Source organism: Opisthocomus hoazin, chromosome 5 (genome assembly GCF_030867145.1).
Source record: "Opisthocomus hoazin isolate bOpiHoa1 chromosome 5, bOpiHoa1.hap1, whole genome shotgun sequence".
Lineage (NCBI taxonomy): Eukaryota > Metazoa > Chordata > Aves > Opisthocomiformes > Opisthocomidae > Opisthocomus > Opisthocomus hoazin.
The window spans coordinates 29,553,449-29,568,206 of NC_134418.1; the positions used below are offsets into that span (position 1 = coordinate 29,553,449).

At 42.1% G+C, this 14,758-nt stretch overlaps 1 protein-coding gene across 3 annotated transcripts in view; it reads left to right on the forward strand.

Moving 5' to 3' along the window:
• Positions 1-14,758, forward strand: part of ADAMTS3 (ADAM metallopeptidase with thrombospondin type 1 motif 3) — a 132,865-nt gene that overhangs the window by 95,287 nt on the left and 22,820 nt on the right. For 2 of the 3 annotated variants that reach the window (XM_075420776.1, XM_075420774.1), the window contains exons 6-9: positions 10,521-10,604; positions 11,796-11,952; positions 13,160-13,265; positions 14,210-14,353. In XM_075420776.1, the coding sequence (XP_075276891.1) occupies positions 10,521-10,604; positions 11,796-11,952; positions 13,160-13,265; positions 14,210-14,353 (491 nt within the window). The remainder of the gene's footprint in view (positions 1-10,520; positions 10,605-11,795; positions 11,953-13,159; positions 13,266-14,209; positions 14,354-14,758) is intronic. The other variant, XM_075420777.1, reaches the window with a different exon arrangement.

Consider the following 14,758-nt stretch of genomic DNA (forward strand, 5'->3'; position numbering starts at 1 on the left):
CTCTAACTGATCTTTTTCACAGTAGTTTTCTAGGGCACATTCTAGGGTAATTCCAAGAATTTGGAAATGGTTGAAAAACAGTGGGGAAAAAATGTAAACTTGATACGTTTCTAAGAATTCCTAATTTCTTCTGCAACACAGTTCTGAAGGAAAACCTGGTTAAAGAATAAACACACAGAGCGAAAATGTGTACATTTTAATGTACAGACTGTACATTTAAAGTGATGTACTGAAGGCTAGAATTGCTCAAGCTTAAGTATTTTCTGTTTTTTACATCTGAGAAAAAAATCCTTAAAAAATGTATGAAATAAATGTAAAGGAGATGTATAATCCCTTGCAATGTGTGGCCTTTTCTTAATGTCTGTAAGCATCAGAACCATATGGATACATCTTAGAAGCTGTGGGGATCATAAGGTTTTCCAGGAAAGAAAAACAATGTTCTAAGGACAGATTATAAGAGACAAGTTTTACAATTAATAATGATTGGATGAATGTAGAAATGATTCTTGTATTTTTTACACTCACCTTTTTATTCCTGGAATAGTTTTTAAATTATTCCTTAGTCATTTTTGTAACATTTCTTTATTGCACATCAGCCACTATCATTCTTGACCAGAGAATCTTTTCACTCTTGCAGAGTATCTGAAACACCTCCTCTCTCTCATCCCAAAAACCCCATTTTGGCTCCACTTCAGAAGGGACAGCCAATGTGAATAACATATGGTGAATCTGGCCTTCAGTCCTTGTTTTATGGTTAGTTTACATGCTTGTGCTGATAATTTTTTCTTACGCATTTTCTGCTCTTAATGCCCTCACTTGGTCCAAACTTCATACCAGTTTGACTGCAATGGTGGGCAGCAAGGCTACAACGTGGCACTAGTGCATCAAAAGGTTCATTGAGGCTCACCCTTTCACTTCATTCATTTTAACTTGCATTATGCGAGGGGTGACACGTGATTGCTGGGGTGACAGGAACCAACTCCCTTGCACCTAGTCAGGCCAGTGGAAAATCTGCTCCCCTTGCGTTAATGGAAGAGGTGAGATTATTGACGCCATGAAGGGGTGGGAAAGCAGGTAGCAAGACTCAGCATTGTATTTGAGACATCTCGGGACAACGCCTGTGTGTTAGACCTCACATTTAACACAGATAACACAGAAAATACAGAAACACTGCATTTGGAATGATTGAGGCGCTATTTCTCTCCAACGCCCTCTCCCTTTTGTCCAAGCTTTGATCCGTGTGGCTTGTATCGTAATGCTCCCATTTAGTGCACACTATGCAACAACTGCATCATGTGGAGACCCGAGGCTGAAAATGTTACCTCTCTTGTTTCAGGCTAAAAATGAGTTGCCATATCTAGAGAAGATCTCTTTGCTCCCTTAGCAAGCTCCTCAGTCAGCTAAATAAATTCTCTGTTCATAAGGAACTGTGGTGCCAACAGGTGTGAAAGATTATACTGCTTAGGTACAGAGGAGATCCCTCAAATATTGCGGGGGAAGTACAGGGCCAGGACCGAAGTGTAACCATAGGCGTGGTCTCATTGTCATAAGACCCAAGTTAGCTTTTAGATATTTAGGCCCAGTCCATTTAAAAAAACCAAAAACAAAACAAAAAAACTCAACACCACACAGCTTTTGCCTGTCACAATCCCGTCTCAGTTTTCCAAGTGCACAAACATGCTGAGCATCTTTGAAAAATCTACCCCGCCTCTTCTAGCTCCCAAAATGAGGACCAGCAGTTTAAAAACCTAATCCATAGAATTTGACAGGAATAAAAGTTTCTCTATATGAATTTAAACCAGCTGATATCTTTTCCAGCATACCTCTGTGTAGAATTATGATAACTCTGTATAGGATTATACTGTGCTATAAATCTGGAATAAGAAACTCCAGACATACACACACATTGTAACTGAAAAACAGAATTTAGTCTGCTAGGTTTACAACCTGCAGCTTTGTTCAGTCTCATGCCTTTCCTACTGTTTCTGTAATTGGGAGCTTATATGTTTTAGGTCGCTGTAGTATTTCAGTATGCCAGGGGAGCTGCTTTCTAACAATAAGTGAATGGATGCTGTAGAATGTTGGTTTGATGAAAAGGGGCTGTTCAGTAGTGTCTGTGCATTTGGGTTTGGAGCCCAAGGCATTTAATCATAACTTCCTCCCCTCCTCTGACACGCACACAGAAAGCCTTTGACTGTGGAGTGTTAGGAAGCTGTGTGTGAAGCTCTCTGAGGAGAAACCAGCCACAGAACCTGGGCTGATCTGTGGATCACCTCTGAGGCACGAGGGAATCAACAGGAAGACTTTCATGGCCATGAATGGATGTCTAGTAACTGTGTATCTTTGTTTAGAAGCTTCTTTTTTAGGCTTGAGGGAATCAGAAAACACGTGAGCAAGTCTTTGCTTGTTCCTAGAAGATCATCAGCCACTGGGACTGCAGCTGTTGCAGTACAGTCCGCTGCCGATATTAGCAGACACAGTTCAGCACAGCTGAATTTGCCTGACAGACATGAACCTGGCTTTTGGTTTGGGTTTAAGTTTGGATCTAGTGGTGTGAAGGTCCAAGAACTGAACCTTGCACATCTAAACTTGTATCTTGTACTCTTCCTAAAAATGAGAGGCTCTAGATGAGATAAAAAATGTGATGGAGCACTCATGCGGATTTTTGCAAGGCCGATGGTAACTTACTCAGACTCGACTTCCCAAACAGGGAGGTTAAGGGCAGTTTTGCCACATGTAATGCAGTGCATGCAAGCTAGCTCCAGAGTAGCTTCAAAAGAACAGATATACACGGGCATCGTAAGCAACACTATTTTGCTCAGGTGCAAAAACGCAGTATTAAATCACATCCATTCAACCCTGTGCCAAGACTGCTTATGCTGGGCACAGTGCCGTGCTGACACAACTACACTGCTCGCTTTGCCAGAGCTGGCTTACTGGGAACCAAGCACTGCACGGCCTTGCCATGCCATTGGGTGCTGCTGGCCCAGAGCTTCCGTTTCAGCTAAAGAAATGCCTGAGATGTTTCCCTGTGCTTAACATTTGTACGTACTCTTGGCTTAAGAAACAGGCTGGAAAACCCAGCATCAGCAATGCATCTAAAACAGCTGTTAAGGCTCAGCACTGGAAGTCAGAAGCCCAAATGGCTCATCTAGTCCAAAACAATAAAAGCTAGCGTGGTCCTTAGCTTTTAGGTGAAGCTTTGCCGTTACCTCACAGCATGAACTGCCAAAGTCACTGACAGCCTGCCTTCCAGGAGGGCTGAGGGCTAAAATCACCCACTGGAAAGACGGTCATTCCCTTGGAGTCATTTCTGGTAGCTTGGTGGCCTGTCCATTACTGGGTGGTCTCAGCTGAATTCCTTGAGGTGACAGAATCAACATTTTCCTGATCTTACCTTTGCCAGGAGCACATAAGGAGTTGTAGTATCCATCTCCCAAACCCTGCCATAATGTTAGCACCGTTCCTAATCCCCAGTGGAGCATCCCTTGGAGAACCTGCAGCAGCGCAACGGTAAAGTAAGGAGAGAAAACTGGCAGAGGAGTGGGAAATGAGGTATAAGTAGGACTGAGAAAGCCTAACCCCCCCCTTCCTCTCCTTTCCCTCACTCCCTCTGTTTGTTCCCCCACCCTGGTTATGCCCCAGGGCCAAGGCAGCCCTTCAGTGACTCTCTGGGTCTGTTTCTGTCACAGGGTGGTGTGTCACACTGGTGTTGAGGTCACTTCTTGCATGAGGAGAATCGGTTTTCACCACTTGTTTGTTTAATGTTTTATGGGAACATGGCACTGTCAGTATATCTGGTGCTTTGCAGCTAGCTCTTCTTTTGTGTTCTGTTGTCTCTCATAACATGCTACCTAAGAGAAATCTCTAACAAAAAGAGACAATGTTGAAGGCACTGCATTTAGTTTAGAGGAATTTTGTTCTTCAGCTAACAAAAGACAGAACAGTGAAACATTATGATCACTTTCAGCAAGAAGTAGCTAGTACACTTTCTTAAGTGGGTACGTAAAAAAAGCTTGATGTTTTCAGCACTGTGGTGTTAGATCTGAAATTAAAGGTCTCCTTCACTAGGCAACTGACATTTGTTACTCCCTTGGGTGGTGACTTGAGACGAAGCTTCCCTGGATTAAAGTAACTGAGATCAGAAAGATATGCACAGAGGGCAGCAGGTTATACTGAGGGATTCTAAGCAGATTTGGACTTGGCAGTATTTATATCTTTCCATTTTTTTTTATTCTTAAGAATAAACTAAAATTAGCCAGCAGATTGTACTTCCATGCATCATTCCTTCTCAGATTGTGAGCTGCTTTTGACAGAATTCCTCTTCTGGTGATCACTATCACATTCAGCCTTGCAGTCTTTTGGGTATCACCTTCTTTCTAAATAACAACATCAGTTTATTGTCCACATGCTGAAGTCAGTGACAGTTTGATGATTAGCTTCAATAAGGACAGTGCCAGATATGTCTAAAAATTCTGCCACAGGTCTGCATGCACACACTGTCTGCAGTTCCTTATCTCTCCATCACTTGCTCTGATTTTTTCATTCACTCTGCCTCTGTCTAGAAGTACATAGTAGGGCCTAAACATATTATTTAATTGAGAGATCTCTTGACTTTTTCTAGTCTTTATCCCGATCATTTGCCTGACAGCTATTAACTCAGATAAAGGAGGAAAGTCAGATCAGTACTCATTTTTTTCTCTGTACAGTTCCACATGGAAATGGGAGCTAATGCTGGCGACTGACTCCAGCATGCATAAGGTAGACAGGTAATCTGCAACATTTTTCTGTGCAGATCTGCTGCACTATTCTTGCTGGCAGCATTTCAGAAATGCCAGTATCCCCTGAGCAGTGGCTTGTGGCAGCGCCAGACTGCACAGGTAATTTGTATTACTGAAGAATGTGAAACAGGAGTTAACATAGTTTTGGCAAACATAGAAGCAATTTAACTTTTGAATCCAGAAAGTTTGAGAAGAAAAGTTACTATTAGTGTGAGTAACGAAATATTCTTGATACAGTACTAGCAGGGAATCATTTTCTTGTTACCACGTACCTCATGAAGCATCAACAATAGATCTTCATTAAAGATGATTTCAGAATATTGTCTTTTTAATTTTAAAAACATTGTAAACAGCAGAGCTGATACACTGTCCCCAAACTCTTCCATCTTTTCTTAAACAACTGCGGCTCCATCTACTGGGAGTAGATGTCAATACAGAGCCTGCACAAGCTGAAACACCACTTCCCCGAGATGTAGGTCGACTACGGTAAAGACCATTACCTCTTTTAGAAGGAATGCTTTTATAACAGCCTAGTCATTCTTCTCAAGATTTTAGCAATGGTAGTCTTTTTTATATTTCTATGTAAACAAGGTGCAGGTAAAACAAGAAAGGAGAAGAAAACATGATGCAAAATAAATGCAGGGAAAGACGGCAGACATGGAAGAGTATTGAGCTTTTAAAAATTTTCTTAATAAAAAGATTGCCAGAAAGCCTAAGTTCAGTACTGTTCCTGGCAGTTTTTTTGCCTCTGCCTAGTGGCTTTCCTGGAAGCCTGCCTGTGTTGCAGAGAGCCTGGACACCTGCAAAAGACCTTGCAGCAGGCAGTAGGAGTCTTGCTGCCAACGTGACCAGGCTGTGGGTTGGGTGTTGAGCTGGAAGAGGAGGCAGAGGAGGCAGCTTGCGTTCTCTCACTCAAAACCTTTGACCTGTCATCTCCCAGCCCAGCTTTCTGTTGCAAGCAAGCATGCTTAAGTACCACAGTTCAGAAAAAATTTCTGCTTTATTTCCTTGCATTTCAACATCACAGTGAGAACTGAGGGATGTTCTTCACAGGGAAACAGCCTGTTCTGTAGGTGGTGTCTTTTTTCTTACGAGTTTGGAAGTTGCTGTTCTTGCCTCTCATCCAGCTGGTGGGTTAAACTGTAGAGCTGCATTGCAGGGCTTCAGGAATGGCCCAGGCCCTCTCTCTTCATACCAGGACTGAAAAGGCTATGACAGCTTTTTCTCCTTCAAAGCCACACTTCTTCACAACCCTGATTTTTGATATTTGATTTTGTTAGGCTTATAACTTACCTTGTTGTCTGTCAAGATTACTTGTTAGGGAGCTGTTTCTGTAGCATACAGTCATCATGGACTCACTTCTCCCATGTATCAGTTTGCATAAATTGTAATCTAATATTGCCCTCAGCCTGTGGTAAAGACTAATGGAATGTGAAGGTGTCACCAAAAGAGCACAACTCACTCTTTGTCATTTAATCTAGTGATTTATACCTGTGGATGGTCAGTAGACCAGTAGTCGACTTATTTTCCGAAGCTATTTCATTTCCAGTGATGTGAATGGTAGAGCAGCTAGTGGCATTAATCATTAAATTATGAATTACTCGACATTCCTTCACTGTAGAATACTAACTAAGAAACTGCACTTTCACCCCTGCAAGTCAGATCCAGAAATTAAGCAGTTTCATCAAGGCAGAAACTGAAGGTCACTGAAGCCATATGGTCCCCAAAACCCAAGAAGAGTCAAATGAAGCATTTGGTGTAAGTGGAGAGGAACTTGCTGTGAGTGAGCAGAGGCAGGGAAATACCAGCAAAGAAACTTCTGTAACCTCCATCAGTCTGTTCAGTTACTCTTAAATTATTTCCATTGAAATATCCTGGTAATTTAGAAAGTGATCAAAGATGCCATAGATTCTAAGAGAAAGAAATGAAGACCTGGTAATCAAGGTAATGCTGTTCTTGTATAGAGCTTTTCATCATAAAATATCAAAGGAGGTCACTACAGGCAGGACCTGAAACACAGAGCAGGAAAGGAAACTCAGTCTGGGTCAGTCAGTAATCAAAACAGGAACAAGGGTAGAGTCCAGGTTTCCCATGTCTCCTGGTGCTTCGACCCAGTAGCAGCGTCCATCCCTCCTAGTCCTCCTGCAGCTGAAAGCCAGAAGGGACCACTTATGCTGGCAGATCTGGGAGCTGGTCTGGGAAGACTGCGACCGTGGGTCAGGCTTTGCTGGGCAAGTGGTTTACCACTCCCTGCAAGTCATTTGGGACCTCAGCCCTCAGCAGGGCTGCAGATTGCTTTGGATTAGCATGCAGCCCCTACCTGGGCACCATGGAGGTAGAGTCAGTGGGCGCTGGTGGGCAACCCTGACAGGGAATTGCATGGTACCTGTGCAAAACCAGCCATGCATCTGCAGCTTGCTGTCTGTCCCGAATTTGAAAAGCCAGCTACCAAAAGCTCATACTGCCGGAGGTGCTCAAAGGAACCATCCAACATAACTTGGGGTAGTATGGTTGATGGTGGGTTTAGAGGCAGCAATTTCTGTAACAGGTGAGAATCCAGCCACTTCTCCTTTAGGGAGGAGGTCTGGCTAGAGGGTGCCTTCAGTTTCCCCATTGTTGTCTTATGAGTTCATCAGTTTGGGAATGCGGGTTCACCCATGACACTCATACTGCGTAAAGACAGATGAGTTTCCACAGAAGCACTGAAGTCCCTTCATTAGCAGTTATCTTCCCTTTCCAGTGCTCCTTACTGCAGCCTTACAGTTCATTTGCCAGGTACACTTATTTTGTCTGAGCAATTTTTTATCCATTCAGTAAACAGATACTTCCCCGCTTTGTCTGTGGAGTCTCCCAGTTGTCATCACTGTCCTAATGAGAGTGCTGACTGACTACTTCTTGTGCATACTGATGTTGATTTCAGTCTAACCCCTTTTTGCTTTTAAATACTACAACAGAGGCTATATGGCCAGTTGGCCATCTGTCATGTTTCACAAGTTCAGGTTAGACAAATCAAGCTTACTGGGGTGTGATACATATATGTGTTTTGTACCAGTATCTTGGAATGTAATTTCTTTTACCATAACAACCACAGTGTAGATGCAGTCATAGCAGTCTGAAAGTGCTGCAGTCTACACTGATGCTTTCAGCACTTTTTTTAGATTTGTGTCCTTCCGCCGAGGTAACAGGTTTCCAAAATTTCCTGTGTTTCAATCGCAAGAGTATATACAAACTTAGTCCTCATGGGAATCCTGTAGTGGAGCCCTCCAAAGCAATCCACAGAGGATGGGATAAAAAATGGTGTTGCGGAGAAATATTGAAGAAGATATGACTCTGTAGGTCAATTCTAGGATCCTTGTTGTCTCTAGGAAAGTCACTCCTAGAAGCTTGTTGTTTCTTGGCACAAGGGAAATTGTGAACGTTTTTTCTGACACAAACCTTTGTGGGAGCAATGCTATTAATATGGAGAAAACATGAGATGAATAATTAAACTTTGGAATAATTGCTTCACAAGACAGGCAGTCTGAGTTGTGTGCTCATTCCTTGTAAAACTATCCTGCTGACAGTCTGTTCTCAGCTGATCCTAAAGGGGATTGCATTTTTAAAAACCATGGGCTAACATCATTGTGCCAGGTCCCACAGTCTGGACAACTCAGAATGACCTTTTCCCTGAGGGGAAGGGCTAAGTTCTGTTTTGCCTGACTTAAAAAACCAAACTTCTAAATCCTGCTCAAATATACCAGCCTCTGAACAGTGATATTTACTTTTCCCTAGTTACTCATAATAAAATATTTATTTTGTTTTGAGGGGGATAAGTAACTTCATTGATGATCTGCAGATGGTCTAGCACCCTAATTTATACTCTGGTGGCAGGACATTTCTCACCTTCCCAAACACAAGGAAGGTCCTCAGGAAGAACAATTTTTGACCAATCTGCGTAATTCTGTTATTTTAACTTCACTTCCACAAATACTCTTTTTAGTACAAAAGTGACCGCATAATTCTAATTTATCTCTAAAAATTAGGGCAGCAGTTTTAGTTGCTTCTAAAAAAAATTTCTTCAAAACAAAAACCACCATGAAATATTCCAGTTGTTCAGTGAGCAGTGGAACTGCAGTGTTACTTCTGGATTTCTGTCTTGTGGCTGGGGTCTCTAATGGAACATAAGATTCTCTTGTGCTGGAAGTGTTCTCCAAGCTGCTGTATGTGTGTGATAAAGGATATGCAGTCTTTCCTTCCCTGTGAGCAGTAATAAAACTGTTATTTCTAATCATCTGCTTATTTTCACAGAATTTCTGGATACTTAATCTGTTTGAGTTCTTTATTGTTTTGCAAGTGTTGCTGGAAAGTCGTAAATGGGACCAAAATTTATTGGAGCATTAGAACCAACAAAGGGAGTGACTATCTAATCTTTATTTCCTTTGGAAATGAGGCAAAAAGCACTTGAATCAAAGTTCTGCCTTTAAATGATGTGTAGACATCTCATTGGAGACCTCTGCAGACCTAATTTGGTGCAAAGCCATGGACTGTTTTATAAAGACTCCCTCTGGGCTTTGAAGTTTGCTCTTTCCTGTATATTTTCTGCAGTCCTTGAGGACAACAGTTTTGAGGTCTCATGAGGTTGTCTTACGGATGGGTGTTTCCTCAGGCCAGCAGTTGTTTTTAATGTAGTAAGTCTTTCCAGATCGCATAAACGTTACATGCTTTCATGCAGCTGGGGAATTTTTTTAACAGAATGCGTTGACTTGCAGAAATCAAGTATATTTGGAGATATCATTACCCTGTAAGGTATACTGCAGCGTTTATGTCTCTGGCAATGCTATTGACTTTAAAACTTTCAGATGAAAATTTCCAAAGCGTTTCTGGGTTTTGGAAACACTTTGCCCATTAATTTTAAGATTGATTTAGAATCAAGAGTACTATTCACATCTTTAAAGCTAAACATGTGCCTACATCTGTGCAGAAATGGAGCCTTGTTGTTCGTGTCATTGTCGAAATATTCTGCCTTCCCAACTTAGAGTTTCAGAATGCAAAAATGGCTTTAAGTCAAATCCTTAAGTATTTTCCGAGGACAAACCTATGCTGAAGTTAACGGCACATTTCTTTGAGTAAGAGCTACTGGCAGCAGAATCTTTTACAAAATGAACAAAAACATGCTCGCTTGCTCTCCCCACTAAAATACTCATCCCATGTGTTTAAACTGATTGAAGTGAGACAAATGGTTGATAAAGCAAATAGGAACAGAATCTGGAATTCATCCACAGTTAGAGTGGCCAGATGGCATAGCAGAGGTGGCCACATGGGACGGATGGTGATGGGTTTATCTGTTGTTAAAGCAAACTCTGTCTGCTTTTAAATTCCTCAGTGAACTTGAACACAATGCTATAACCTTGCTTTCAGGAATAACCTCATTTCCCTCATTATGTTTATCAAATGAGTGAAATTACACGTTCAGGTAAGTATTTGCAGGTTTTCAGCTTGAAGTCTTTTTCTTCCCCGATCACCTTTTCTATTGGTCCTGATCCAAAGGCCGTTATACTTGAGAGGAGACGTGACATCTGCTTTAGAAAGTTCTGCGTGAGGGGGTATGTGATGACGGGACATGTAGTCTACATTTCTCACTGCATGGAAATGATCTGAGACTTGAATCCTCTTCTGAGAAGACTGTAGTGGTATAAGCACTTGAAATAATATCTACGTGGTCATGGAAGTCCCCTATTTGTTTTTCCTTTTTTTTCTCAGGTGAATGAAATTTACCATGATGAATCCCTGGGTGTTCACATAAATGTTGTGCTGGTCCGAATGATCATGCTGGGGTATGCAAAGGTAAACAAGCCTCTGAACCAGTTCTCCGCCTTCGTCTTGTTTGTAATTATAGTCCTTGTGAATCACATGAAGGGCTGTGGAAACAGAAGTCTACTGAACAGCTAGTTCCAGAGAACTGCTTTTCCTGCTTGGCATGAGCTAAATGTGCTCATGCCCTCGTTCCGAGGCTGACCGTGAGTGTCCCTTTTGTGACACAGGTGTAAGACTGGCTCAGCCTGTTCAGGCTTGCAGCCTGAATTCTTGCCCATGTGAGTCCTCAGGGAATTACATCAGTTTCATAGAAGCAGCCATCCTGGCTGGCCAACACAGCTTGCTGGTGCACGCACTCCAAGCAGTCTGCTAGTGTAACTGTTTCCTTTGCTCATTTCATGTATGTCCCTTTTACTGGCTCACAGCACACTCCTCCACTTTGTACCCTGGACAGTACTTGTAACAGTACATTGATTTTGCAGGTAAAATACACTCAGAGAGTTTTGAAACAAATGCTTGTTAAATTGTTCAGGATGAGAGGAAAGCTGTTTAGGGTTTGATAAAGACCAGATATATGTTCCATTTAACTCAGACATTGATTTTGTGCAAGTCAAAACACCAGTTTGATGTTTGTCTTGTAATTAAGTTTACTGAGCTTGTAGGCACACACTGTAGCAAAAGTCTCAAAGAACCAGGTGTTTAATCTGTGTTCATCAGTACACATTTACTGGAACTACAGTGTTTTGGACTATTTGAGGCATTGTCCTATGTGTTTATAATACTCACTCCCTCCATACGGGCTGTGTGTGTCACTACATGCTCATTCATCTCAACTGAGTCACGCTGTCATCTGGCAGTCCAGAATGTAAGCAAGTTCCAACAAAAGAAATAAAAATGTCCTTATTCGATCCTAACGTCAAGTTGTGTGTTCCTCCTGCACATTACAGGCTGTACACAGAAAGGCAGTTATTTTCATAGATGATGTGAACACTCTGTCTTCAAAAAAAAAAAAAACAAACCTAAAGATGTCCTATTACACATGCATGGTCACTGTTAAGATACATATTTTCTTTTCTCATAGGAAAGAAGGCTGTCATGACTTAGAGTGATAGGGTATTAGGAAGAGAGAAATGGGGAACTGGTTGGTGCTCCAAGAAAATAAAAACTTGTCTGAATTTCCTAACTTTAGGAGCTCCTGGGTCTAATCTGTTGCTCTTTCAGTCCATTAGCTTAATTGAAAGGGGGAATCCCTCAAGAAGCTTGGAGAATGTTTGCCGCTGGGCTTATCAGCAGCAGAAGTCGGATCCCAATCACTCTGAGCACCACGATCATGCCATCTTCTTAACCAGGCAAGATTTTGGGCCTGCTGGTATGCAAGGTAATGCAGCTGACCTGGAGCTAAACTATCTGGACGTGATGTTTCTTGGCTGGCATCTGCCAAAAAAGAGGAAAATTTGAAAATTGCATTGTTATTTGATCCTGAGACAATAAGCAACATAGGCCTTTATTCAGCAAATACTTAAGGAAGTGTCCAGTTTTAAAGATGTATTGAAACCTGGGCCTGTTGAGGAAAGCATGTACACTCCTTCTAACTTTCAGTTCCCTATTCTGGCTTTAGAGAAGGCCCACGTGGACAGCCTGAGCATGTACCTATTGCTGTGCTGTGGAGAGAAAGTACTTCCTCCCGTTCATTTTACATGCTTTTCAAAAAGCAAGCAGACCTTGCCATGGTAGTCCTTGCCATTTATATCTAACTGTAGCAGATTTAAGTTTCTTACTTGAGAGATTAATAGCTATTTACTTACTTCAGACACCAGGGGGGGTCTGTGTGCGCGCGCACGCACAGGGATCACTAGGAACACTCAGTGCCCTTTGCATTCAACTTTTATTTTATTGCATCATTTACTGTAGATCTTGTTTTATATATAGCGTACCAGCTACTTTGATACTTGCGTTGATCTTCATGACTCAAGAAACTAATGATAATGGGAAATAAATTGACAAAGTGTGATTTATGGCAGTGCAGATAAAGAACAGTATGGGTGAGACCATGTTTTGGCTGTCCATCTGGAGATGTCTTAGAGATTTGTGTTCACTACTTCCATTCTCCCTTCACCTTTCAGGGGGAGACAAGGGTCTGAGTTCTCCTTCAGGTCTGGGCTGGAATGCCTGGAGTGAAACTGGTTAGGTTGAGATGTTAGACAGACTTCCCTGTCGTCAGAAAAATTTTAGCTTTTACTGAGGAAAAGACATGCAATGTGCCCCGGGTGGTATGTAGATGAAGGTACTAATATGAACACATGCAAAAAATCCCAGCCTATAGCTCTACCTTTTAATTGAACAGCAATCTTGTGCTTTTTTGGTGATAGCAGTGGTAAATGTCTGAAGTAACACAGACGTCTGTAGAATCCATCCCAGTATGTCAGAGCCATTTACTCTGTTGGACAGCAATTGCAAAGACAGAGGAAAAACTGACAATCAAAAGAAAACAATCCTAGGTTCTTCTCAGGTAGCAAGTTTATTGGGCAGTCTCATTTAAAATAAATGTAATGGGTAAAAGAATGAGACATGATTTCTCTCCATAGGATATGCTCCTGTTACTGGCATGTGTCACCCAGTCCGAAGCTGTACTCTCAACCATGAGGATGGGTTTTCATCAGCTTTTGTTGTTGCTCATGAAACTGGTCATGTGTAAGTCTAACTTTTTACCAACAAAATACGGTGCTGCATCTCCTACTTGCTTCAAGTGGTTTAATTTTAATGTCTATATGAAAGCTATCCTAATTTTATTTTCATTCCCTTGGAATGCATCAGTGGTTTAAGCAATGAAGAGATAAGTGGGGGAAGAAAGGAAGGGGAAGAGAGAGGGGCAACTTGTTTTTTCTAGAATGAGGAAGAGATCAGTAAGTAACCTTAAAGGCCAGGGCAGTGGAGACAGTAGCTTGTCAAGCATCCTTAACATCTTTTTTCTTATTGACTGAAAGTGCTGGTTTGTTAGATTTGGCACCTGTTCAAGAATGATAAAATGTTAGGCTGGGAGTAACTGATTAAGCAAAGATCTCTGTTTGCTGTCTGGATGAATTAATGTCAGGCACTGCGGATCTGATTTTTGTCTTCCTTAAGTAGTGCAGGCTACTCTTTCAGCTCACTGGGAGGAATTTAGAGAGATGACCAGGTCACTTGCATATTAAGCTGTACCAAGTGCATGCTTGGAGATGTAATGTGCTAACCATGTTAGCTCTTTAGAGATGCAACATGATAACTGTGTTAGCTCTGTGTTTAAATAGGTGCTTTTGATAGATGAGTATACAAACATGAACAATTCAATGTCTGAATGAACTGCTCCCTAATGAGCAGAATTGTTTTTCTTTATCTGAAGCGTAAGAAGTCATCATCTAGTTAATTTATTCCTGGTATTAACAACTAAGATGAGGTATAAATGAAAGTGTATTCAGAGCGTCCTTATGTTTTGGCATCAAAGAAGATTAATTTAAAATGCAGGTTATACCTGTAGAATGCAAAGAACAATTTCATTTTGCATGATACATGGGCATGAGAAACTGTTTTCTTTACAGTTGTTTTACCAGTTGAAGAGCGGAAACTGCCTGGGCTCTGATGCCAGTTCTTTGTTACAGGCTGGGAATGGAGCACGATGGGCAAGGGAACAGATGTGGGGATGAGACAGCAATGGGGAGTGTTATGGCTCCCCTGGTGCAGGCTGCCTTTCATCGTTACCACTGGTCCAGATGCAGCGGCCAAGAACTCAAAAGATACATACAGTAAGGACCTGTCAGCACTCGGCGCTACTTGTTTTACCAAAGCAAAACGGCAGTCTTTGCACTTCCTGGGATGCAGGGCCAGCGTGCTGCCCTCTGCTAGACAGCAAAGAGAAGAGCAGAGGCAATCCCAGCGTGAAGGAGCAGGCACAAGTGTCATAAACTGGACCCTTGACTGTGGAAGCCCTTTTTATAAACACAGCGGTACTGGGGCCTCAGAGGTACTGAGGAATGGGATCCTCCGGGGCAGCTTGCCCTCTGCTTCCAGACAGGGATTCAGCCTTCTGAGGCATTCCAGTAGGCTGCTCTGTGCCTCAGTGCAACAGCAGTGAGACACTGCTGTCGCCACATCTGGCCTCCTCCTATGGAGCAGTTTTCTGATCACCTTTTTTGCCATACTCTTGTTCC